Genomic DNA, 27,826 nt, shown 5'->3' with positions numbered 1-27,826 from the left:
GAGCCCAGCAGGCTACAGTCCGTAAGGTGGCAAAGAGTCGGACACGACTGAAGAGTCTTAGCACACACAAGCACACGTGTGTATATAGGTATATGTACGTATATACATTTCACTATATATAAGTGAAGTCCTATTCTAAAAACAGGGAAGTCCTATTATACTTAAAAAAAAACAAGCAAAACTTTTTTAGTGGTTTCCCTGGAACTTGCAATATACTTTTACAACTAATACAAATTCACTTTCGAATAACACTGTAAAACTTGGCACACAGTTTGAGTACCTTATAGTAACTAATCCAAATTTCTCCTTCCTGTCTCTTGTATCATTACTGTTATTCAATTCACCCATATATATTGAAATGTGTGTATATATACATGTCCCTGTATACACACGTGTGCTTGTGTGTGCTAAGTCTCTTCAGTCGTGTCCGACTCTTCGCCACCTTATGGACTGTAGCCTGCTGGGCTCCTCTGTCCATGAGATTCTCCAGGCAAGAGTACTGGAGCGGGTTGTCATGCCCTTCTCCAGGAGATCTTCCCAACTCAGGGATCAAATCTGCCTCTCTTACGTCTCCTGCATTTTTATATGTGTGTACACATATAAGCATACTAACGGAATGCATTATTGCTGTTGTTCAGTTGCTCCGTCGTGTCCAACTCTTCATGACCACACGGACTGCAGCATGCCAGACTTTCTTGCCCTTTACTATTTCCCAGAGTTTGCTCAAACTCAAGTCCATTGAGTCAGTGATGCCTCCAACCATCTCGTCCTCTGTTGTCCCCTTCTCCTGCCCTCAATCTTTCTCAGCATCAGTGTCTTTTTTCAATGAATTGGCTTTCGCATCAGGTGGCCAAAATATTGGAACTTCAGCTTCAGCATCAGCCCTTCCAGTGAATATTCAAGGTTGATTTCCTTTAGGATGGACTGGTTGGATCTCCTTGCAGTCCGAGGGACGCTCAAGAGTCTTCTCCAGCACCACAGTTCAAAAGCAGCAATTCTTTGCCTCTCAGTCTTTTTTATTGTCCAGTTCTGTACATGACTACCGGAAAAACCAGAGCTTTGTATACAGACCTCTGTCAACAAAGTTATGTCTCTACTTTTTAATACTCTGTCTAGGTTTGTCATAGCTTTTCTTCCAAGGAGCAAGTGTCTTTCAATTTCATGGCTGCAGTCACTGTCCGCAGTGATTTTGGAACCCAAGAAAATTAAGTCTGTCACTGTTTTCATTGTTTCCCCATCTACTTGTCATGAAGTGATGGGGCCGGATGACATGATCATAGTTTTTTGAATGTTGAGTTTTAAGCCAGCTTTTTCACTTTCATCAAGAAGCTCTTTAATTCCATTTTGCTTTCTGTGTTAGGGTGGTGTCATCTGCGTATCTGAAGTTATTGATATTTCTCTCAGCAATGTTGATTCCAGCTTGTACTTTATCCATCCCGGCATTTCACATGATGTACTCTGCATAGAAGTTAAATAAGCAGGGTGACAGCATGCAGCCTTGATGTACTCCTTTCCCAGTTTGGAACCAGTCTATTGTTCCATGTCCAGTTCTAACTGTTGCTTCTTGACCTGTATACAGGTTTCGCAGGAGGCAGATAAAGTGGTCTGGTACTCCCACACTTTAAGAATTTTCCACTTTGTTGTGATCCACACAGTCAAAGATTTTAGTATAGTCAGTGAAACAGAAGTAGAATTTTTTTCTGAAATTCTCTAGCTTTCGCTATGATCCAACAGATGTTGGTAATTTGGTCTTTGGTTCCTCTGCCTTTTCTAAATCCAGTTTGTACATCTGAAAGTTCTTGGTTCACATACTATTGAAGCCTAGCTTGAAGGATTTTGAGCATTACCTTACTAGCATATGAAATGAGTTCAATTGTGCGGTAGTTTGAACATTCTTTGGCATTGCCCTTCTTTGGGATTGGAATGAAAACTGACCTTTTCCAGTTCTTGGGCCCCTTCTGAGTTTTCCAAACTTGCTGGTATATCAAGGGAAGCACTTTAACAGCATCATCTTTTAGATTTGAAATAGCTCAGCTGGAATTCCAACACCTCCATTAGCTTTGTTTGTAGTTATGCTGCCTAAGGCCCACTTGTACTCTGAGATGTCTGGCTCTAGGTGAGTGATCACAGCATTGTGGTTACCTGGATCATTAAGATCTTTTTTTGTATAGTTCTGTGTATTCTTGCCACCTCTTCTTTTTTCTTTTAAATTAATTTCTTAATTTTAATGGAGGCTAATTACTTTATAATATTGTGGTGGTTTTTGTTATACATCGACATGAATCAGCCACGGGTGTACATGTGTTCCCCCATCCTGAACCCTCCTCCCCATCCCTCTGGGCCACCTCTTCTTAATATCTTTGCTTCTGTTAGGTCCATACCATTTCTGTCTTTAGTGGGCCCATCTTTGTTATTTATTAGATCAATTAATAATAAGAAGTTATTATTATTTTCTGTTATATGCAGAGTATATCATGCGAAATGCCAGGCTGGATGAAGTGCAAGCTGGAATCAACATTGCTGGGAGAAATATCAAGAACCTTAGGTATGCAGATGACACTACCCTTATAGCAGAAAGTGAAAAAGAGAGTGAAAGATGATGACTGCAGCCATGAAATTAAGACACTTGCTCCTTGGAAGAAAAGCTATGATCAAGCTAGACAGTATATTAAAAAGCAGAGACATTACTTTGCCAATAAAGGTCTGTCTAGTCAAAGTTATGGTTTTTCCAGTAGTCATGTATGGATGTGAGAGTTGGACTATAAAGAAAGCTGAGCTCCAGAGAATTGATGCTTTTGAACTATAGTGTTGGAGAAGACTCTTGAGAGTCCCTTGGACTGCAAGGAGATCCAACCAGTCCATCCTAAAGGAAATCAGTCCTGAATATTCATTGGAAGGACTGATGCTGAAGCTGAAGCTCCAATACTTTGGCCACTTGGTGTGAAGAATTGACTCATTTGAAAAGACCCTGATTCTGGGAAAGATTGAAGGTGGGAGGTGAAGGGGATGATGGAGGATGAGATGGTTGGATGGCATCACCGACTCAATGGATGTGAGTTTGAGCAAGCTCTGGGAGTTGGTGATGGACAGGGAAGCCTCACTTGCTGCAGTCCATGGGGTCGCAAAGAGTCGGACACAACTGAGTGACTGAACTGAACTGAATTGATAATAAGAAAATTAAAGTTTTATTTTGTCTTCACTTATTTCTTTGATGATCGTTCCTTATATAAACAGATATCTTTCTGTTTTTCTTTTTTTGGGCACTTTGGGGCTTGTGGGATCTCAGTTTCCCCAATGGCAACAGGTATTTTTCTTTCTTTTTCTTTTCTTTTTTGTCCACCCTGAGTTTTTCAGGATCTCAGCTCCCTGACCAGGGACTGAACCTGAACCATGGCAGTGAAAGCTGGAATCTTAACCACTTGGCCACCAGGAACTCCCACATCGTTATGAAGTTCTGAGTTTATAACTTCTATCTTTTTCCATCTCTCTAAATAACTTTTAGAAAACATTTCATGCAAGACAGGGCTACAGGCAACAAATTCCTTCAGTTTTTGTTTGTCTGAGAAAAAAAAATCACAATTTCTCCCCTCCTGAAGAATAATTTTGCATGGTCCAGAATTCTAGGCTGGTAGTGTTTGCTTTTTTTCAATACTTTAAATTTTACATTCCAGTCTCTTCTTGCTGGTCAGATGTAATCCTTCTCTTTGTTCCTCCAGAGATGAGGTGATTTTTTCCTAAGGCTTCTTTTAGGGTTTTTTTTTTTTTTTTTTTTGCATGTTGCTAAGTTCAGTTTAACAAGCATTCTGAGGCAGAAAAGGGGTGAAGGAATACATGGAATTTAAGGAATTTGTCTTGGAGTGTGGGGGTTTGTGGTGCCAGCTCCTCCAGCCGGGTTCAGAAGTTTTCCTGTTAATGACCATGGGGAGTAAAATGTCCCCAATGCACGTGGGGTACAGTGAAGGCTTGGGGGCATTTGGGTTCACTGGGATAATAGCAGAGCCTAATGCCATGCCTAGCATTTGCATCTAAACCAACATCACCCTGCAAAATAGCTGCCACCCTGGCAGGCACAGGTGAGATCTGAGACCTGAGAAAGGGACTTGCCCAAGGTCCCTTGGGAGGCAGGCCTCACCCTGCTGCGCCTCCTCTCAGCTGCACAAAGTCAACTCCCTTGGCCGAGGTTGAGATGCCCCAGGGCAGGGAAACTCCTACCACACTCACTTCCTGGTAAATATAGAGCCTGGCAGGGGTTCAGCCTCTTCAGACTTTACTATCATGGACACCAGTGTTCATCTGCACCCACTGCAGCCCAGGACATCCTTCTGAGGGTCCAGAGGTGAAAGGCCCGGTGCAAGAAGTGAACCATGGCAATCCCACCCCTTCCGCAGTGAGACAGCAGCCGCTAGATGTCCTGCCTGGGTGTAGGTTTTTGTTTGTTTGCATTTATCCTACTTGGTGTTCGCTGAGCTTCCTGGATCTGTGGTTTGGTGTCTGGCATTACTTTTGCAGAAATTTTCAATCAATGTATTTTTTTCTAATATGTCTTTTGTCCCTTTCTCTTTTTCTTCTCTTTCTGGTGCTCCCATTACACACATGTCAAACCTTTTGGTCACCCTTCCATCCTTGAATTTTGTTGTTCCTTGTCCTGTCCAACTCTTTGTCATCCCATGGACTGCAGCACGCCAGACTTCCCTTTTCCTTCACTATCTCCTGGAGTTTGCTCAAACTCAAGCCCACTGAGACTGTCTTTGTATATTCTCTTCTTTTCAGTCTTTGTTCTCTTTGCTTTTCTGCTTTTGAGTTTCTGCTCTGCTGGAGGGAAGGAATTTACGTTCAACTGGAAGGAGTAAACAATAAAATAAACAAATAAAATATAGTATGTCAGAAGATGGTAATCGACTATGGAGAATAATAAAGCAGAGAAGGGGATGGACTGGGAGATGTATGCTTGTGAGGGAGGTGGTGTGGGGTATTGCTGCTATAAATAGGAAGTGAGCCACATGACTCGCCTGGAGAAGATGTTCCTGGTGGTGGGGGGGGGGCGGGGAGCCAGGGCAAAGGCCCTAGGGTGGAAGTGTGCTTGACGTCTTGGAAAGTTGGCTGGGGCCTAATGTCTGTGAGGCGGGTGGTGAAGGAGGTAGAAATAAGAAAGGAGATCAGAGGGTGGAAGGATCTGGGAGGGGGCTAGAAAGGAGCTGCATCACTGGGTGAGCCCGTGGTGGGCATGTTTGAGGAACAGCAGGGAGACCAGTGACGATGGAGCAGGACGCCATCAGGGGAGAGCAGACAGAGACAAAATCAGAGCGGCAGGCAGGGACTGGGGGACGTATGGCCTTGTAGTCTATGCCAAGGACTTTGGATTCTATTCAAAACGTGATGGGGAACCTTTGGAAGGTTTTGACAGTGAAGTGATGTGATCGAACTGACAGTTTGACAGGATCCCTCTGGCCACTGTGTTGAGAAGAGCCTGAAAGGGACCAAGGGCAGAACCAGGGAGCCTGATCTGGAGGTTGCTGCAATCGTTAGGCAGCAAACAGTGATGAGGTGGCCTGGAGCTATAGCAGCGGAGGGGTGAGAAGTGCAGATTCCTGATCTATTTTGATGGCAGAGCCCACAGGAATCACTCTGCTGACAGGCCGTTCATTTCAGCACTGTTTGTTACAGCAAAAGTTTGGAAGCATCCTCAATGCTCAGCTCTGGGAGACTAACAATTACTGTGCACAATAGAACAGGACGCAGGCTTGCAAAAGAATGAGGAAGCTCTTTGTGTTTTCACACAGAATGACTTTCAAGATACTTTAAATGAAAAAAGCAAAGTGCAAATGTTACTGTTTGCGGGGGTGGGGTGGGGGGGACAAAACAAAAGAAAACACACACACCTGTACACACACACGCTTGTACGTGTGTGTTTGTCAAGAATGTCGGTGGAAGGATACATAAGGACCTGGTAGCAGTAATTGCCTCTGGGGACAGGGGGCCTGGGGTCTAGAGCTGTGAGGGAAATTTCACTTTTCATGGTACCTTTTGGACTTTGAACTTGATATCTCCTCCAGGGGTGGTCAACTGAAGGGATTTTGTCCCTCAGGAGACATCTGGCCATGTCTAGAGACATTTTTTGGCTGTCACAGCTGAGGAGAGGGTGTCCTTGGAATCTAGTGGGTGGAGGCCAGGGATGCTGCTAAGTATCCCGTGGTGTGCAGGGCAGCCCCCACCTCAAAGAATGATCCAGCCCCGGATGTCAATAGTGCTGAGGCCGGGAAACCCTGACCTATGGAAGAAAACAAACATTCTTTTTTTTTAAAGATAGTTTTTTATTCTGAGATTATATTTTTGGAGGAAGACATGAAATCTTTTGTTTCACTAGGAAATAGTGATAGGATACGGTCGCTACTTTTCAACATCTTTACTTCACAAAATAGAGTGCTGGCAAGGCTTTTGTACTTTCCCAAACTGAACAGGCAATTATATCGGCCTATGAAATTCTAAAGTTGGAAACTACTCTTTCCAGTAAATGAAATTTAGTGGCTTTAAAATATGTTCACAAATTCTTTGATATATCTCTATTTATGAGGTGCAATTCCTCTTTTCTTTTTTGCAATTCCTCTTGAGTATGAGCTAAAGAATAGAACTTGGTAGAAATGATGCTGTCTGATTTCTGCAACTAGGTCACAAAAGGCCTTGCACTTCCTCCTTGCTTTTTCTTTTTTGGATCACTCACTCTGGGGGAAGCCAGCTGTCTATACTGTCAGAACGTTCAAGAAGTCCTATGGAGTGGTCCATGTGGTGAGGAAATGAGACCTCCTCCCAACAGCCAGCAGGGACCCAAGGCCTCCTGAAGTATGTCAGAATCAGATCTTCCAGCCTCAGTCAAGCTTTCAGATGACTGCAGCTGGTATCTTGTTTGAACCCCACCCTAGCAAGAACTATCCAGCTAAAGACCCTCTTGAACTCCTAACCTAGAAAAATGTTTGGGAGTGAGAATAATAAACGTCTGGGTGAGATAATAAACCTTTGGGTGAGATAGTAAACTTGGGGGTAATTTGTTACACAGCAGTAGATAACTAATATAGAAATCATCAAATCCCGTCAATCAAGGTGGAGATCACAGAAGGGCAACGTATGAGCAGGGGTGGCCTGCCTGCACCTGTTTTCATTTGGCTAATACAGGATCAAAGGAAAAAAATAGAATTAGTTGTAAAAAAGGTGAGATAGTTCTCATAAAAATCAAGATTTCTCACTTCTCTGAAAAGGTCTGAAGATCTGGCATTGCTGGGCCTGCATTTCTATTTGGTGACAACCAGCTGTAGATGAATAGAGTACACTCTTTTATTTATTTAAAAAAAGTATTTATTTATTTTTGCTGCACTGCATAACATGTGGGATCTTAGTTTCCCTGATCAGGGATTGAACTTGAGTCCCCTGCATTAGAAGCACAGAAAGTTTGAACCACTGGACCTCCAGGGAAGTCCCAAGTTCACCCTTTTAGACAGGAAATGTGATCTTAAGTTTGCCACACTCACCACCACTCCCTTGTGTCTCTTACCTGGGTTGCTTTACTCATTTATGTTACCTGCTTGACTCCTATAGGCATTTGAGCTTGTAACTTGTACTAGGAGAATTTTTATGAGGTATCAAGATCAGGAATACCCAGGCATGGTTGACATGAGTGTCAAATGACCAGAACAGGAGTTCCATGGACACAGCATGGGTTGGGTTACCACTGCTTGCACATTGGGATGACAAGTCAGCTAGATTCTCATGCTTCTTCTCTTTCGGATGAAGAGTAACATTTAGCGCTGCTCCTTTAGGTCCCCAGGCTCTCCAGTTCAGCTTCCCTTACAGATCTTCACATCCTCACCTCCCTGTCCCCTCCAGAAAATAAACCACCACGCCTGTTTTCTCCATACCTTTTTATTGAATTCTGCAGACTCATTAAGGGACCATTTGCTTAGAAATTCTTAAACATTTGGACGTGTTTTACAAGACAGGACAGCAGCTGGAGGTCACAATTTCATCTCATCACATGCATAAAAAGACACTGGGTTTTTTGTTGTTTGATTTCCGTGTGTGTGTGTGTGTGTGTGTGTGTGTGTGTGTGTGTGTATGTGTGTGTGTGTGTGTGATGCTTGTTTTTCACCTTTACAGGAAGGACTAGAGACAGCAACTGACCAGAGATGAACAGAACCCATGAACGTGACTCCAAGAAAAGAGTGGCTAAGGACATTGGTCGTTTATGGCTAATGTGATTGGCTTGGCCCCTGTTATGGGCGGGGCGATCAGAATGGCTTTGCTGGCAGAAAAGCCTCAACCTCACCCCGCGGTTCCTGGGAGAGACAGAGGGTCATAGCTGGCAGGATCAGGGAGCATGCTACCATGGGGGGCACTGGGCTCAGAATAAAAGGAAGACCCTTGGCTCTGAAAGCTGGAGGACAGGCTGGCCTTGCTTTCCAGCTCAACTGCCATGGCTCAGGGAATGCAGTCCAGTTTCCAGATATCAGCTCCCACATTCCTGCCCCCAGCAAGTCCCAGCCCAGGGGAAACCGTGACCTCGGACCCTTGGCTTAGCCTACTGGAAAACCACCTTGTGCTATGGGCTAGGGTGAGCTAAAGTAGGGTCTGAGGGTGAAAATGCAGGGCAGGAGAGCCGAAAAGAGACTGGGGCTGCCCTCATGGGCCCCTGGAAGTGTAGCTCCGAGAAGACCCTCAGGGCAGAAAATTTGACTGTCATCTTGGCCCCCAGTTGAGTCAAAGAACAGATGGCAATGCTGGGGGTTACAGGCTTCAATGGGAGGGGTTCTCCATTTCTCCCTCCTTCCCAGAATGAACTCTTCTCTCCACTCACCCATTCACTCATCCATTCATTCACTGGGAAGTCAATCATTTTCACATTTACTCACTCACTCAAAAAAAAAATAAAAATAAAAACCCAAAACAAAACCAAAACCTACAGGTTGGGTGCCAAAGTCATATGTTAGGGGCTAACCCTGAGTTCCTTGACCTTGGATTGAAGCCAGGACAGCAAAGGGGCCATACAGCCCAACCTCTGCTGGTCTTCCTCATCCCCACCCCCAGGCACTCTGAGCTCAGATGTCAAGCTCATCGGAGAGAGACCCCCAAAGTCCTAGTGAAGATGAGGGGGCCTGAGCCACACTGAGAAGTCCAGATCCTGTGGGCATCTTCTCCCATGCTTCTTTCCTTCTTTTCCAAGCCTGGATGAGCTTAGGGAGACAGGAAGTGTGTGGTGATCCATGCAGGACTCCGGAGGGCATCCCAACGGGACAGAATTGGGAGTTTTCTTCATTTTCCAGAATGCTCATGTCATGGCAGCCAGCCACTTTCTGCAGGACGGGGCCTCAAGGGGGGTCTTGGAAACTGGGCTTTTGTTTAATTTTGGTTTGGGAGGAAGGCAGTTGCTCAGACTATCCTGCCAAACCTCTGCCTCATCCTGTGATGAAGCAACCTGAGACTTCCTGGATGTGGGGTCATCCTGAGGACGAAGTCCCTGCTCCTCCAGGCCCACCATCCACAATTAGGAGGAAATTTAAAACCTCTTTTGTCAAATGCTGTCCTTGGATGTGGACGTTCCACCTGCAGGCTGCCGTAGCCAAAGCCTTGTTTTGTAGTAAAACTAGATTGCAGCTGTCTCTCTCTTTTGGCCCTTCTGGACTTCCTTCATTGGGTGGGGACTTTCAAGGGTCTGGAATGGGATTTCTTGTTTTATTTGTTGAAAAAAAAAAGCCCTTTGGGAATGATGCTGTTTGCCATTGCCTGGCCAGTCGGTTCCTTAGGCAGCTGGCGAGTGGGTAAAAGATAACTGTGTCTCTTGTACAGAAAGCCTGAGGCCCACGAGGGTGCAGGGCCTGGGCAGAAGGCTGAAGCACCGTGAGCAGGCCAGCCAGAGAAGGGGGGTTCACTCCGTGGCTGGCCTGTGGGAGGGGAGCAGGAACCTCATCCCAACACAGTGTGGTCCCTGTCAGGGCGCTGGGGACAGACAGGCGACCAGCGGTGCCACAACAACCGTCCAAGACAGGGAGCAGAGAAGATCGGGGTGTCCTGCTGCCACTTCCCTCCCTGGTACCCTCTCAGAAAGCTCCACACTCTAGAATCTGAGCTTCTTCTAACTGCGCCCTCTGCCTTTGCCCCTGTGGCTTAAGCCTGTGCTCAGATGTTCAGACCACACACACATACGTGCGCACACAGGCATACACTGGAAGAGGGTGGGGAGGGGGTGGTAGAGAGAGACTTTCCCTGGATATTCAGTCCGGTATGCAGTTGGTATGCAGTGCTAGGCGCCCTCAGCAACATCCATTTCATACATCAAATAGCCTCTTTTAAAACACCTGTGGTGTCAGAGATCTCATGACCCGACCTGGCACCAAGTTCCATGGGGAGGCAGCCCCGCCTAGTAGAAGGACTTTCTTAATCTGAGCTGAAATTGACTGCCAGGTCCCTTTGGTACAGGAGAAACCTGCAGAGCCATCCCTTCTTCAGGTGAATGGCCCCACTCCATCCCAATCCCCTCCAGCCTTTAGATATTTCCAGGATCCCCTCAAGAAGGAATGGAGAGTTAAGAGTTAGCAGTGAAGATGAGGGGCTACTCGACGAACAGACTCCCTTCCACATCCATTTCTTCAAGCTGGCATTTGGGGGAGTTCAGGAGAAATTCCAGGTTCAGACAACATCAGGGGCAGTGGATGGAAATCCCAGAGACACAACGTTTTCCTAGATGAACCACCCACAGACACCCACAGGCAAGGGTGTTTGCTTTTCTGACCATCAAGCCTAGCAAACTGCTGGGAGACAGTTTTGTTGTTGTTCTTGTGCAAAAGTTTTTTTTTTTTTTTTAATCTTATCTATTTTATTTGGCTTTGTTTCAAACCAGATTACTGGGAATTGGGGAGGTGGGAAAACTCTGATTAGAGCCTTAGCCCAGAATGTAGTTCAAATGGTAAAGAATCAGTGTTCGATCTCTGGGTCAGGAAGATCCTCTGGTGGAGAGAATGGCAATCCACTCCAGTAATCTTGCCTGGAGAATCTCATGGATAGAGTAGCCTGGCAGGCTACAGTTCTTTGGGTTGCAAAGAGTTGGACACGTCTGAGCGACGAACACACACACCAGAATGATACGTTCGTTGTTCTGTTGGCTTCCCCTTGGGGTTGATGACTCAGTGGGCGATGGTTCACTGCCATCTAGGGGGTCCTGACTTGGCTCAGATCTCTGACCTGGGCAGAGGCCAGAGCCCTGCCCAGCAAGGCAGGTGGGATATGACAGTCTACAGATGCCCGCTGGAGATGATCTGGGCTTTCTTTCTCTTCTTGCATGAACTGACGGATGGAGAATCATCTTCTGGCGAAGATGCTGCTTCACGAGATGTTGCCGGCCTACCCAAGGCCTGGAAACCGCCTGGTGGAATGAATTATCCGTACAGTCCAGACACTCCCTGATAGGTGGAAGCTGGAAAAACACTACCATCCTTGCCATGCATCTCTGGCTCTGTGGAGCCAGGCAGCTGGAGAGGGAAGGGGAGATGAGATGGCAGATTCTGGGGACAGTCCCTTCTCAGGATTTGGCTGCGAGCTTGTCTGGCCGAGGGTGGTGGTGAGGCTGTTGGACACGGGTTGAAATGCAGAACTGATTAAAAGTGGATCATATCTGAGGCCCAGGATTTTCTCTGGGTTTTGAGAACCTGAAAGTGCTCTGATCTTCAGATCCAATCGATGTCACAGGCAGCAGGGCACCGGATGCAGAGACAGGCCAGCCAGGAGGGGTTTCGGTGTCCTCTGAATCTCAGAAATACCAGAGGGAGGCTTTCTTGCATGAGATTTTAGACTCCAAGATCTCTGGGAAGAAGAAAACTCAGTCCCTTTAGAACCCCAGAAGGGTGTGGGGGATGAGCTAAACCTGCCCACATCCCATCCCGACTTTGAGGGCCATCTGTAGCCCTGCTCCCCCTGGTCTCACTGTTGTATCTGTGCTCTGGATTCTTGAGAACAATAAACAAGGACAGAATGAGGAAAGTAACAGGTCAACAGATTCTAGGCTTTGTGTTAGAAAATGCCTGCATGAGGCAGTCAGAACCCCAAAGTCTTTCCCCACCTCCAGAAAATCAGAATAAAAAAGAAGAAGAAGAAGAAAAAAACAGTCCAAGGAACAATGGGAGGAAATGAAAGAGACCAGAAGACATCAGCTGCAATAATGACCAACAATAGAACTCCTAAGATGTTACTGTGTATTACAAAAGAAGAAAGTAGACTCAATGGCCCAATTATAAATTTGCTAAAAATACATATATATATTATATATATTTCATTTGAACAGAAAAATAGACTACTCTGAGATGCGTGGACGTCCTATGATGTAGTCACGCATCAGATATTTCTAGAGCCAGAAAAATGGCAACAGAAAACGCAGAGGTAACTCTTATTTCTGGATGTAGCCAGCGCTGGTTTGGGTCGCCCGGGGTTGAGTAAAAGCATTTGGATGCTGTCATGTAAGCAGTGGGAGGTGAGGAAATTTCAGCTCAGGGCTGGAGGTTCTCCACTGTCCTGCTGGGGGAGTCACGGGAGGACTGTTTCAAGTCCTGCCAACTTCCTGGTGGTAGAAAAAGTCCTTTCTCAAAGGATCATGTTCTCGAGGCTTTTCGCCTCCCTCGCAGAGGATTCAAAGTTACTGGACTGGAGGCTGAGGCTTGGGGTCATGTTACTTGAGACTAGTTAGTTGGCAGAGAAATGAGGAAAGGAGAGAGGGAGAGAGAGAGACCGGGCTTTAGGGACCCTTGTCTGGTAAATTTTAAATTCCCCCCGTGCCCATGGACTACACACTCCAGCCAAGACTTGGAGCAAGACAGAAATATACAATAGTTACAAACATCAACAATACATTACAGTTTTACAGAAGAGAATACTGTTCTGTTTTTTTTTTTTTTTTTTCTCTCGTTAGAAACATGGATCTTACTAGGAGAAAGGGCAAGGATGAGGCTTACAGATACTAAGACACGGTGGAGGAGAGGTTGGGTAATCAGTCTGAAAAAGTCTGTGTCACCAGCAATTCTCAGGGGCGAGCCAGGTGGGTTGAAAGGAAATGGCCTCCTCAGGATTTTGCTGTTTCACCAACGTCATCTTCTTCCTTCTCGATCCCCGATGCCTTGAGAGAAAGGGGCTTTGTGGGAATGAATGTTCTTTCCTCTTTTTTCTCTCCCCATTGAGTGTGCTTAAGATAAAACTCCTAAAGAAGGCACTGAGAAATCTACTGCACGGAAGTCCTATTGTTTTCTTTACCCCAAGATAAAAAGGTGAGTAAACGGACTCCTCCAGAGCTTGCCCACCTCTCTCTGCTGGTCGGCGACGGCCCCCCGGGTGATCAAGGCGCACAGCTACCCGGTCCCTTGTTTTTGTTGTCCCGCGTAGCCCGTGTCTTGACACACACACTCAGCTGTGTCCGGACCTGGTCCCTAGCCCTTTTTGATAATGGTGGAAGTTTGCTGGGGTTCTTGATGAGTTTTACTGAATGTGCCGAAGGGGCCAGGCATCCATCCACCTCCAGACCCTAGATTCATTTCTTTGGGATGAAATAACATTTCTTGTTTTTTTTTCTCCCACTTTCATTGGTTCAGGAATGGGTGGGACCACCAGGTTAAAGCAGTATTTGCCTCCAAACCATTGCTTTTCTCTCCTCCATCAATACCAGTCTATCAAGGTTAGCTTCTCAGTGGAGACTCTTAGGTAGATTTCCCAGTGCACATACACAGTACATGTACAAGTAGGGTGTACACATCTTTAAAAATCTGGACATGTTCCTTTATGGCGGGTGGGGGCCTGAGAGAACTTACAATACTCTATTTTGAATCGGCACAGGGTAAAAACTATATTCCTACGATGACATCCACACGTAAAAGGAAAACCCAAAACAAAATGCAATACTTTCTAAGCATAGTATATGCTGAGTTTCAGTTATTCTGTTTCTATAAGAACTCTATAGGACTCTGGCTATTAAGCCTGAACAGGTAGGTTCTTCATGATACTTCTGAATTCATCCTTCAAAAGTGACTCAATAAAATGCTACTTTAAGTTCAGACAAAATACATGAGGAAGGAAAGGGATAGGTCCTGCATGACCACGCAAGGCAGATAGGGCCTTTGGTTACAAGGAGAGTTGCACCAATTGGTTATTAGTTTAAAAAAAAAAAAGAAATAAGAAATAATTTCTAATCTGTACACTTCTCGACTGCTTCAACCAGCAAATGAAATGCCTCGATTTGAAGAAGGGGTGATAAGTTCCTTCTCACTATATATGGCTATATTTAAACATGTTCACTTTCCTGATATGTAAAATAGACTATATTATTATTATTATTATTAATTTTTACAGATAGCATCAGCTCTAAAAATATCTGAATCGGAAATCACAACTATTTACTTTTATCAAAAAGCATTTGTTTGTTTTCCCTGAATTTTCACGTTTGTGCTGATGGCAGATGTGAATGGTGACAGAAACAAAGAGACGCGAGAGATGGCCCTGGGAAGACGGTCTTGCAGCCACTCCTCCACCGGCCCCCAGCCTGTACTGTGTGCTCAGCAAAGCACCTGGGGGGCCCTGCGCTTCCTCTTTCCGGTGAGCCACCAGCCCAGGATAACCTCGTACTCCCTGCCCCTTAAATCCCTTAGGATTTGATGCAAGAGTACTCTGGTACTTCTGGAGTCAAACACTGTGTTAACGCAGCAAAAAACAGGACTGCGCCCTCTTGGAGGGATCTATAGTCCTTGGAGATGCTGAGAAGCAGTACGAACTAGGTGCATATGCAGCAGAGGATACAACATTTTTAAGGGCAGTGGAATGACCCTGTGTCATCATACCTGTGACAGTTGGCCCAATCTCATGCCACTGTGCAGAGGACAGGCAGAACGATTCTGTGATGCTTGTGTACTGACAGGTGGATTGTGCCATTGTACTAACAGGCAGACCAACAACAGATTCTACGAAGGACAGGCAAACCACATTTTGTTCCATCAGGAAGACGAATGCCTGGCACTATATTGAGGATCGGCAGAGCTACGCTATTGTACTTGGGACACCATCCATCAACATTGTGTTAGGAGAACGACATTGCCCCATTGTACTGAAGACAAGTAGATCAATAACGTGTCATTTTCACTAACAGATGGGCCAACAGCATGGCATCGTGCTAACCAGTGGCTCCACCCAGTGTTCCTGAACTGGGGAATGGCCAGCATCACCACACTGTTGAGCTATAATCAGGCAGGTCAACGCCAGGTCATCAAACTAAGACAGGAAGACCAACACCGAGAGAGAGAGACCAGAACTGCTCACAACGCACACAAATACTTATTGCTGTTGTCTGTACTGGCTGCACTGATGGCTGCAGAAAGGAGAGCTGAGCTGTTAGTACAGACAGTGACACTGAAAACACGCCCACACCTGGTGGACAAGAAAGAGAACAGAGTAAAACACCCAGTGCCCAACCATCTACATCCTTCTTCTGAGATGCTCGTGTTTCCTATACACATGACTTAAGCACAGGACCCCACACAAGGGCCAAGTACCCTTTCTGATGCAAGAGGGTTAAGGGGAAGCTTGAGGGGGACAAGGAAGGAGCCCACAGACTTTGACAGCAATACCAGCACAGTATCACCCACCGTGGCCAGACACACGCCTGGAGCAAAAACTCAGCTGTAGTCCCAATGAAGTGGCCCACGGGAAATCATGCTCGTTTTAAAGTGCGAGATGTTGACACTGTCCCTGGTAAAACCTATTTTTTTTTAAAAAACATAAAGTGCTTTTTATTTTAACTTTTTTCTTAAAACTTAAATACCACAGGAAACAAAAAAGAAATTCTATTATAATAAGTGCTTTCCCTGCCTCAGCAGGAAGGATTCAAAAGTCTGAACTGGGCATTTCAATTGGGGATTTTTTTTTTCCTTTTGTTTTTTTCAGGTTAAAAAAAAAAACATTTTATTCTGTTCTTCAGTAACATACAGTCACTTTGAATAAGCTATTCTTTTGCATATTTGACACTTGCATATCTTTTGAGTCTACCCTAGCAATGTACAGAAAGCATTTTCCTTCTCCACCCTAAAGCAATGCTCAGAGTTCATACTGTTGCCTGAGCACCCGCCTTCTGAACCCTTTTCAGATTGCCAGGGGGCAATTAGAATTGAGTACAAGTGGTGCAACTCACCCTGATGATATCTCAAAATAAAATCTCAGGTACTATGGAATACTGAAGTCAATGAAGACATTTGAGGAAGGGTTTTGCGCTGGGATCCTGGCTTACAGTGCAGCTTTCCCCAGGACATGAGCATGCCCGGTAGCCTTCTAACAGTGGGATCCATCCAGCAGGTGACAGACAGAAGTTCCTAGAGGTGGCCAGGCAACACCCAAAAACAAAATGGTCAACCCACTCTTCGAATACCGGCCACCTGTTCCAGCATCCTTCTTCAGCAGAAGCCAGGAGGGATGAAGATGTTGCCCTTGGAGGCTGTGGTGGAGAGCCATGAGAACAGAATGAGGAGTAGGTGGCCTCGGTGGCGTCTGGAACGTGGTAGTGGTGGCTGCGAGTTCTGTTCTTGTCATCTTCCAAAGAGGGCAGTAGAGTTGTTACAAGGAGGTGCCATACCCCACAGCTTGGCCGGCTTTGCTTCTGATGGACCCATTAACAGCTCTCAAGGTTTTAAGGGAGCTTCCTCTGGAGTCTCTCTTCTTTCTGGGGGCTTTGCAGAGCCTTTGTGTTTCAGAGTTCATGCAGAAAACCTCTGCGGCAGGTAAGCTGAACAGCACCCCTCTTTGGACCCTGCCAGAAGTCTCTCCTTAGTGCGGGGGTGGTTCAGATGCTCTGATCCCGTGAGCTTCCGTGGGCTCCGCCCGCTGGCAACACGCGGACGTCCGGGGAGATGTGGTTCTCAAGTTTGCACTTTTCCGGACCACTGGGAGCTTTTCCAGTCAATGCTTCTGTAGAGTAAATACAGTTCTGCCTTAAGAACTTAGGGGAGGTGGGTAAGGGGGAGCTTTCAAAGTGGTTCTTCTCTGACCTCGTCCCGACACTGAACTTGGGACTAGTGTTCCCATGGAGGCTCTTGGGAGGGCTGGAGTCCACACTGTAGAGGACTTGCCCTTCGTCATCTGTGTCCGCATCAATGTACTGGTGGATACCTGCTTCGAAGTTGAATGCTATTGCTGTGTGTTTCTCGGGCGACCGGGGGGGTGTCCGAGCGCTTGCCGTGGTGTAGATGGAGGACTCTGGACTCAACACAGGCCTGTCCAAGAGGGTGGCACACTCCAGTCCCGCCACAGCTGCTGCAGCACCCCCCCGGTTCCTAAGAGGGTCATGGTACATCCCCAGAATGGGGACTAATGGACTGGGATCGCCCTCCATGAAGTTGACTTTAAGAGCTCGAAGCTTCAAGGGGTTGGTGGTCTTCATGGAACTCTTGGGGCTCTCGATGAAGAAAGTGGAGTGATGGCTGGCATCAGGGGTGGAGTTGGCCTCCACAAACCTACCACCAGTGGCACCCAGAGCTCCCCGCCAGCCAACCTCTGGGGCCATGCCACCTCCAGTTTTGCTGGGAAGCGATGCCAAAGGGCTGTGGGAGAATCTGGTGGCTTCAGGGAAGTCTGTGGCACAGCTGATGAAGCTATCAATGCTTGACATGCTTCGCATGTCAATGACCCCTTCTGTACGAGTAGGCAGAGGGGCCACGGGGCTGGGGATGCTCTCCATTTCAAGTTCTTCCTTTGGTTTGCTCTGGGTGGCTGACTCCTTAGTATTGAGAATGGGTTGAGATTGCGTCTTGGCCATCTTGTTGTACATGTCTTCCAACTGCTGGACATTCAGGTGCTGAGGACTAGAAGATGATCTGGCTTTCTCAGGGGAACCCTGCTCCTTGGTTTCAAAGGATTTGCTTGAGCTGGTTTCAGACAGTGTCCTCTTGGTCCATTTCCATTTGCTGGGAGACAAGTGATTATCTTGCACTTTGTCTTTCTGACCCACATTCTCTCCATTTTTCTCAACCACAATGTCCATCATCTCGATGCTCCGGGGGAATGCATCCTTCATATTCATGGATACGATGCTGCCGTTCCTCTTGGCTCTCTCCAGAGCCTCTCTCCGCTTGATGGCTTTCTCCTGCCTCTTTTGCTCTTTGTAAAACTCAGAGAAGTTATTGACAATGATGGGGATGGGAAGAGCAATCACCAGGACCCCTGCGATGCAGCAGAGGCCCCCCACAATTTTCCCCAGGAGAGTCTTGGGGTAGATGTCTCCATACCCAACGGTCGTCATGGTGATGGTGGCCCACCAGAAAGAGGCCGGGATGCTTTTGAACTTGGTGTCATCCTCATCCTTCTCGGCGAAGAAGACAAGGCTGGAGAAGATCATGATGCCCATGGCGAGGAAGAGGATGAGCAAGCCCAGCTCATTGTAGCTCCTCCGCAGGGTGAAGCCCAAGGACTGGAGGCCAGTGGAGTGACGTGCCAACTTAAGTATGCGGAGAATACGCATGATCCGAAAGATCTGGACCACGCGGCGGACATTCTGGAACTGCAGCACGCTCTTGTTGGATTCAGTGAGGAAGATGGTGACGTAATATGGCAGAATGGCCAGTAAGTCAATGGCGTTGAGCGGGCCCTTGAAGAACTTCCATTTTTTGGGGGAGGAGAGGAACCTCAATAGGTACTCCATGGTGAACCATGCGATGCACACAGCCTCCACGTGGGCCAGCTGGGGGTTGTCTGTGGTCTGGCCGAACTCGTCAAGGCTCTGCAGCTCGGGCAGGGTGTTGAGAGACAGGGCAATGGTGGAGAGGACGATGAACATGATGGAAATTATGGCAAGGATCTGTGAGGAGAAGAGAGTGGGATTTAGTTAACAACCAGCAATGGGATGGTCATTCTAATACTCTGGCTGTGCGGGACATTCCTCAACTCTCAAGAGCATTTTCATATCTCGTGAATTAGCTAATGGCTGGATATTTGAGATAGAAATATTTATTCAAATCCATTTATCACATAGACGTGGAAGTGAAGTGAAGTGAAGTCACTCAGTTGTGTCCGACTCTTTGTGACCCCATGGACTGTAGCCCACCAGGCTCCTCCATCCATGGGATTCTCCAGGCAAGAATACTGGAGTGGGTTGCCATTTCCTTCTCCAGGGAATCTTCCTGACCCAGGGATCAAACCCAGGTCTCCCGCATTGCAAGCAGATGCTTTAACCTCTGTGCCACCAGGGAAGCCCTAGACTTGGAAACTGATGTCCAGATAATTGAAATGGTTTAAAGCTAATCATCAAGCCCAAGGGTCAATCAAATTTGTCTATAAAGGGCAAGATATTAAATATTTAAAACCTTGAAGCCCATGAATTCTTGGTTGCCACCACTTAACTCTGCAGCTATAGCATGAAAATGAATGAACATAGCTGTTTCAATAAAACTTTATTTATAAAAACTGGCAGTGGGTTGAATTTAACCTGCAAGTCATAATTTGTTGTCTTGTGATCTATACCAGTGGTTCATAATATTATGGAGTGGGGTACCGCTTTCCTGACATGATACTAATGATAATAAGTTACCCTTTATTGAGTGTTCATTGTACGCTAGGCACTGTGCTAGTCACTTTCCATGAAGCTCCTTATTTCATTCTCTTTTTAAAAAAATATTTATTTAGTTGGCTGTTCCAGGCCTTTGTTGTGGCATGTGGGACCTGTTCCCTGACCAGGGATCAAACCTGGATCCCCTGCTTTGGGACCACCAGGGAACTCCCCTTATTTCACTCTTACAATAATCCCATTATTGTATTGTACCTCCAGAGAAGAGACAAGGAAACCTAGGCTTCCAAAGCTAGTCAGCTTCAGAGCCAGGATATTTACCTGGGTTTGTCTGCCCCCAGTACACGAGCTCTTAAGGTTATGTTAGAAATGAGATAACAACTAGAGACCTTTTTGCTAAACACTCAAGATTTTGCAGATGATTTTCAGGGAGGCATAGACATCCTGGTCTCATGTTAGTAATTTCAGAGTATGACTATGAATTTTTGAGGCTAAGGATCACAGTTTAACTACTTTTGAGTTCCCGGAATCAAGAAGAGGATCTGGGGGCTTCCCTGGTGGCTCAGTGGTAGAGAGTCTGCCTGCCGGTAGTGAGGACGTGGGTTTGATCCTTGGTCCAGGAGGATCACACATGATGCAGAGAAGCTGGGCTGGAGCGCTCTGGAGTCCAGGAACCCCAACTGATGAGCCTACTCGCTGCAACTGTTGAGGCTCGAGAGCTCTGGAGGCCATGCTTTGCAATAAGAGAAAGCCTCTGCAATGAGAAGCTCGCATACCACAACTAGAGAGAAACCTCTGTCCTCTGCAACCAGAGAAGAGTCTGCACAACAACCAAGACCCAGTACAGCCAAAAATAAAAGGAATAAGTAAATTTTAAAAAAAGAAAAAAAGAGAGAAAAGGGTCTACTCTAGATATTTGGGCTCACTGGATGTTTATCGAAATTAATAGAACCTAGGCTAGACTACAGCTTAGGCAGAAATGCAAGCAGATGTAATACATTGCTCTAGGGTCATTTTTTTTCCTTCAAAAATACAAATGCAATCACATCACTCTCCTGCTTAATAAATTTCCAGGCCTCTTCAGGAGAAAATCGAAACTCCTAAACTTATCTATCAGCCCTCCTCACTTCTCCCCAAAACTGTCCTCTACTCATAGGCTTGCCCCTCTCTTTCTTCTGCCTCTGCTGAAGAGCTGGGGGCGGGGGTGAGGGCTCCAAGCCTGTATTAGTCGATCCTGACTACCGCTGAATGACTCAGGGTTGGACAGAAAATCCAGGCTGGGCTGAACCAGTCCACCATGGGAGATTTGAGTTCAGGGATCCAGGGGAGGGTAGGTTACGGGGATGGTGAGCCTCTGAATTAAATGGTCAAGTACCACCTAGGCCTGAACCAGCTTCATGATAAGCCCAAGCCTCAAGCAATTTATTCCCAAGTTGTAGGGGATCAGAAAAGACATTAAAAAAAAAAAATCAGAGAAAGCTGAACCTTTGAGAGAAGCCAGGGGTTAAAGGGAAGAGGCAGAGAAAAAGGGGCAGAGAGGACACAGAGGATTTGAAAAAGGGTAGAGAGGGCTGCAGTTAAGAGCTTGGGCTCTGCTGTCAGGCTGTTTCGGGTTCAAGTCTCAGAGCTTCCACTTTCTTACCTTGAGCCAGGCATGTAACCTCTCTAAGCCTCAGTTTCTCCATCTGCAAAATGGGATGATAATAACAGTATCTACCTCAGAGAGCTGCTGTGAAATTATATGGGTTAGCACACACAGAGCACTCAGGACAGCTTCCAGCAGCACCTAGTGAATGTCTAATGAATGCCAGCTGTCATTACAGGGGAAATAGCTCAGCACACACCACCCCGTCAGCCCAGACCATCCGGCATCTGAGCCACTGGCTAGTCTTCGCTTCTCACCCTTGACCTGAAACTGCCTGCCGTATCCTGAAAGGAAACACCAGTGCTGTTTGGGTGCGCATGAGTGGGCTCAGGCCCCTGCAATGACTCTGCCATCAGGACGCGTGGTTGGCAAGTCTCTCTAGGTTGAACTCTGACTCCTCTCTTTGGTCTCTCCTACCACAGGTACCACACTACTGTTGGTCAGTTCTGCAGGTTTGTGCCTCTTCCTCTCTGTCCAGTGAATTCCAATCCATCTTTGAAAATCCAGCCCACATGGCCTCTCCCTGCAGGCGTCGTCCCTGGAGGGGCCAACCACTCCATCCACGGGGCTCCCTCATCATTTTGCCAGCCTATGACAAGTGTGTGTGTGTGTGTGTGTGTGTGTGCACACCACCGCCCAGAACCTGTGAGCTTTGGAGGGGACAGGGATGGGTTCTGAGATTCATCTCTACACCCCCAGCGTCTAGGACAGCTGGTTGCCATGGTGTTTCTTGGCTGGGGCTCAAGTTCTCGGAGCACCCGTGGAAAGGTCAGGATCAGAGTCAGTTTTCAATTTGGTCTACTGTTTGTTAACCATCTTCGACGACTGAGGCGTGTTGAAAGGTGCTGGGGGTACCACAGGTAACAGGAGGGCTCTAGCGTCTTTCCAGGCCAGCTCAGAAGATGAAAGGGAGTGTCGTGCCACGCAGAACTTCCACATCCTGTTATTCTACCACCTTCTTGTTTTTGGTTTTTGGTTTTTTTTACTCTAGCTGCCTGGAGGAGGCCATGGCAACCCACTCCAGTATTCTTGCCTGGAGACTCTCATGGACAGAGGAGCCTGGCCAGCTACAGCCCATAGGGTTGCACAAAGCTGGACACGACTGAAGTGACTTAGCCCACATGCATAGCTGTCTGACGTGTTCCATATCGTAAAAAGAAAACTTCTGTGTTTTAATTTCCTGATTAGCACTCACTGAGAAAGTAAAATTATACATGCATAATTGAACCACTTTGCTGTACACTGGAATGACATTGTAAATCAGCTATATTTCAATAAAAATAAAATTTTAAAACGTAAAATTCTATAGTAACCTTCTAAAGTGACATATCGGACACATACAAAAGTAGACCTAATTTATGTCCGTTTATGAACCGTATTCAAACCAACACCTGTGGACCCAACGCCCAAAAAACAGGGCAAGGAGCAATAACACTGACACTTCCGGGGTGTCCTTCTCCTTCCGGGGTGTCCTTCTCCATGCCTGAGATAATCAGAACTTTTATCCAAATCTCTTTTCTGTATAGTTTTTAATACAAATGTATGTATCCCTAAACAAATTATTATTTTTTCATTAATTTTTTATTGGAGTCTAGCTGCTTTACAATGTTGGGTTAGTTTTTACTGTACTTCAAAACGAGTCAGTCACACATATACATAGATTCCTTCCGTTTTGGACTTCCTTCCCATTCAGGTCAGCACAGGGCATTAAGTAGAGCTCCCGGTGCTATATGCTTGCTCGCTCAGTCGCTCAGTCGTGTCTGACTCGTTGCAACACTTTGAACCAGGCTCCGGTCCACGGTATTTTTCAGGCAAGAATACTGGTGTGGGACCCAGGGATCGAACCCATGTCTCTTACATCTCCTGCACTGGCAGGCAGGTTCTTTATCGCTAGTACTACCTGGGAGACCACCACTAGCTGTACTATACTTTCCTTGAGAATAAAAAACAACAAACACTTCTTACTTGGTTTTATTTTAGCCTTGTCCTAAGAAATAATCTTTGCAAAACTGCTGATTTTGCATAGCTAAGGATATACGTATTAAATATTAATTAAAATATATAGGTGATCATTGGAATAAGCATGTGGAACTCTCACATTGAGGTTAACAATGTGGACCTGGGGGAATTCTTTGGCAGTCCCCTGGTTAGGTGTCCTCAGGCCCGGGGCTTGGGTTCAATCCCTGGTCAGGGAACTGAGATTCTGCAAGCCAGGCAGTGTGGTCAAAAAAACAAAAAGCAAAAGATATGCGGGCCCTGGAGTTGGAATTCAGCTCTGCCGTTTTTCAGTCAAGAGGCCTTGGACAGTGCAACTTTTCTTGCTTCAGTTTGCTTCTTTGTAAAATGAGGGTCTTCCAGTGGTTCTTAACTGGGTATGCCCCAGCCCCATCCTGGGAGACATTTGGCAAATTCTGCAGAAATTTTTGGTTGTCACGACTTGGAGGAGGAGTGTTACTGGCAGCTGGTGGGTGGAAACAAGGATGCTGTTAAATATCCTATAATGCACAGAACAGCCCCCGCCACAGAGAACGATCAGGTCCCAGATGTTAATAGTCCCAAGGTTGAGAAACTCTGCGATATACAGCAGTCAGCTTCTCAGAAGCCAGAGAATGAGGGAAAAGACTTGTTAACCCAGAGCTGGGCAGAGAGGGTCCGACCTTCCAGAGCGGCCTGCTGGGGACCTTGGACTGAGCCCTCCCTCCACGGGGAGGCACTGCTGTCTCTGACTTCTGGCCCCAAGGGCCGAGGGCGGCTGCAGGGGACGGAGCAGATTCCTGGAGAGTCTGCCGCTTTAAGAACTGGGAGGTCTGGTTCCCCCCAGAGGTTGGCAAGGGAAGCCTGCTCCAGTTTCTAACCCCCAGACAACTCCAGGGGAGGCCCACATAATTGATGTCGGCTGACAGTTGCATGAATTATGCACCCACCTATTGTACAGTCCCTGGCGCTGTTATTCTAGGGCGGCTCCCCCTACTTTGTACTTAAGAATGTGCTCTTCCCTCCCCTCCTCTCAGCCTGAGATGCTTAGGGCAGAGGCTCACCCCATCCTGGAGAGGGGCTGAGGCTTGGGTTGGGAGGGTCAGAGCGTGCCCCACCTCCTGCCTTGGTGCATGCATGCATCAAATATCCTGAGTGCTAACACAGTGTGACCCACTCTCCTTGGCTTGCCCACGAGACTGCTTTCTCTTCCAGACCTGCTGAAACCCTTAGGGTCAGGGTTAGATTTCCTGACTGGGGAGCTTTTCAACGTAAGTTGAACCCTCTGCGCCTCGGTTTCCTCATCTGTAAGAATGGGAGGGTGGCTATTGCAAGGTGGCAAAGAGAATTCAATGAATTCATTAGGCCTTTGGCTCAACTTTTATTGCTTTTATCATTTCACAGCCTCTTCTTTATAAGCTGGTTGAACTTGGCTTCGAGCACTAGTGTTATTATTCCCCACTGGCTGTGTGGCCTTGGACAAGTCACTCCCCCTCTCTGAGACTCCATTTCTTTATCTCTAAAACTCCATTTCTTTATCTCTAAAGTGGAGAAGAAAGTAATTAACCACCTACCACAAGCTCTGGTAATTGGTGATGGACAGGGAAGCCTGGAGAGTTGCAGTCTATGGCGTCGCAAAGTCAGACATGACTGAGCAACCAAACTGAACTGAACCACGAAACAGTCACTTAATATATACTTTATGTTATTAAATTATTATTTGGGTAATTTATTGTCCCCCCTTCCCCCAGCCTCTGGACTGGGGGCTTCTGGAAGTCCAGGACTAGGTATGTGGACCCCAGTGCCTGGCTAAGGCAGCAAGCATCCTCTGAACAGTCTTAAACCCAGATGAACAGCGTTTTTTTTGTTGTTGTTGTTGTTACTGTTGTTTGTTTTTATTTTTTTAAGCTGTTTTTTTTTTCCCTTCAGTTCTCAGTCATTCTTTTTGGTTTTAATTTTTTTTTCAAGCTGTGTGATTCTGTTTTATTTTTTGGCTGTACTGCATGACATGTAGGATCTTAGCTCCCTGACCAGGGATCAAACCTGTGTCCCCTGCATTGGAAGCGTGGATTCTAAACCACCGGACCAGCAGGAAGGTTCCCCAGTGGACAGTGCTGATCTGATCTCTGGGATGGGCCCCAGGGAGTGGGGAGCAGCCTGTGCCCAGTCCTTCTCACCCCAGCTCAAACTCCTGACCAGGCCTCCGCATCTCCAGCCTTGCTTTCCTGGGATCTGAGCCCAATCAGGTTTGGGCAGGACTCCAGGAACCCAGGGAGCAGGGAGGCAGGAACCAGGACCAGAATTTGCAGACTGTCCCCAAATTCCCTCCCTGCGAAGAGATTCTGAATCCTGCAGCCCACCTGTCTGCACCAAATGTGGGAGGGAGTTTTGGTCCTCTGAGAGAAGAGATTAGCAGGTCAGAGTGCCCAGGGAGGGACTCAGAGGTGTTGGGCCCAGGCCTCTGGCATCCTAAAAAGAATTTCTTTTTGCCTCTGGTGGTTGATCATGGGATGACTAACTTTGGCTCCAGCAAGAAACAGGCTGTTTATTATTTGCTTTGAACACTCCCCTGGTCTTCCATGAATATGGACAAAGCACAGAATGTCTGTGCAAAAAAGGGCCCAGGTTCCTCTCTGGGAAGATGAGGGCACTCAAGCAGAGGGGAGGGGACTAGCTGACGGTCGCACAGCTCGTTGGGGTCAAGTCTGTACAGGGACACTAGAAACTCTGAGGGGCTGAGGGCTGTCCCGAGTGCTCAGGTCCTGCAAACTGTTTTTATTTTATTTATTTTTTATTTTTTTATATTTATTTATTTATTTATTTTTATTTTTAATTTTTTTTTGCAAACTGGTTTTATATACCTCCACCTTCACGGGAGCACTATTTGTGAGAGCCAAAAAAGGAAATCAATCAAAAGGTCCGTCAGCTGATGGAGAAACAAACTGTGATCTATCTATACAATGAAATATTATTCAGCCATAAAAAGGAACGGAATACTGATACATGATAAAATATGGATGAGTCTTGAGAACATTATGCTGAGTAGAAGTCAGACACAAAAGGCCACATAGTGTATGATTCCATGTATATGAAGTGCCCAGCAAAAGTGCATCTATAGAGACAGAAGGCAGGTCAGCTATTGCTGGGGTAGGGACAAGGGGTAACAGTCAATGGGCATGAAGGATCTCACTGGGATGATGAACACATTCTAAAATTGATTGAGGATGATGGTAGTACAACTTGGCAAATTTACTGAAAAGTCATTGAATTGCTTACTGGAAAAGGGTGAATTCTGTGCTATGTAAAGTAAGCCTCAAATAAGTTACATAAAAGGCCGCTTTCCAGAAAGACTGTCCGATTGCTTCTAATCCTCACAATCACATTGACGGGTTACAGGAGAGAAGCGGAAATCTGAGCGAGCCGCAGCCCTGCTGTGAGCCCTGCAGTGGCTTCCCGTCAAGTTCCGATCTCTGGCATTTATTAGCCATGTATTTACCGAGCACTTACTAAATGCTGTGCTCTTTGCTGGAGATGCAGCGTGGATAAGAAAGACAATTTCCCTGGCCTTAAATAACTGGTAGGTAAAGGCAGGCCAAAAAACCCATAAACCAATAAAGGAGCAAAATGATGTCAGATAGGATTATGCGCTACATGTTACTGAGAAAAACAAAGCAAGAAGCAGAGAAGCACTAGTGGCGTCCACATGAGGTTGGGTGGTCAGGGCAGGCCTTTCATGGGAGATGTCCTGGTTCTGAGACTTGACGGTGAGGAGTGTGTCATTCAAAAATCTGAACATTCCAGGTAGGAGCACAGCATGTGCAAAGGCCCTGGGGTGGGAAGGAGCTTGGCGTATCAAGCAACAGAAAGAAGTGTGGGTGGGGCTGCATGAGCTAGGTGGAGGGTGGGAGCAGAGGAGGTGAGAGAGGCAGGAGGTGCAACAAGGAGATCTGGATTTTGTCTTAAGACCACCTTCCTTCTCTCTCCAGACCATTTTCTCCATTTCCCATTGCATATTCCATAATGAATCCCAGCACAACCTTGTACAATTCTCAAGTCTCGAGCCGCTCTGCCATGGTTGCTCACACCTCCAGATACTTGCCTCTGCCTGGAGTACCCTTTCTCTCCCCCCTCTTTTAAAAAAATATTTAATTAGTTACATGTATTTATTTACTTGGCTGCTTCATGTCTTAGTTATGTCACGTGGGTTTAGTTGCTCCAAGGCATATGGGATCTTAGTTCCCCGACTAGGCATCGAACCTGTATCCACTGCATTGGAAGATGAATTCTTAACCACTGGACCAACAGGGAAGTCCCTCTCCTCCACTTCTCCTGGCTGATTCCTACTGCCCATTGAAACTCCAGTGAACCTTCTCTGACCCTGATGTGTAGGTTGAGAATATCCGCCCTCGGGACTCTCACAGCCCCTGAATTTCTCCTTTCACAGCATTGATCTTGCTGTGCTGGAATCTTCCCCTTTGTGTCCTGAAATAGAATGTCAGCTGCAGGAGGGCCCAGGCTTGTCTGGTACTGTTGTATTTCCAGTTACTGAAATGGTGCCTGGCACAGAGCAGGTGCTCACTAAATAGTTAAGGAAATGAACAAGCAAATGAATGAAAAGGAGATTCAGAGAATGAAGTGACTTTTCTAGGGCC

The 27,826-nt window shown here is 46.5% G+C and overlaps 1 protein-coding gene across 1 annotated transcript in view; it reads right to left on the bottom strand.

The window, feature by feature from the left end:
- Positions 1–10,818: 10,818 nt before the first annotated feature.
- KCNB1 (potassium voltage-gated channel subfamily B member 1) overlaps positions 10,819–27,826 on the bottom strand; it is a 112,144-nt gene continuing 95,136 nt past the window's right edge. The window contains exon 2 of the mRNA XM_040248158.1: positions 10,819–18,850. Coding sequence (XP_040104092.1) covers positions 16,841–18,850 — 2,010 coding nt within the window. The 3' untranslated portion in view covers positions 10,819–16,840. The remainder of the gene's footprint in view (positions 18,851–27,826) is intronic.

Source organism: Oryx dammah, unplaced genomic scaffold (genome assembly GCF_014754425.2).
Source record: "Oryx dammah isolate SB20612 unplaced genomic scaffold, SCBI_Odam_1.1 HiC_scaffold_10, whole genome shotgun sequence".
Lineage (NCBI taxonomy): Eukaryota > Metazoa > Chordata > Mammalia > Artiodactyla > Bovidae > Oryx > Oryx dammah.
This window is presented reverse-complemented; position numbering and strand designations above follow the sequence as displayed.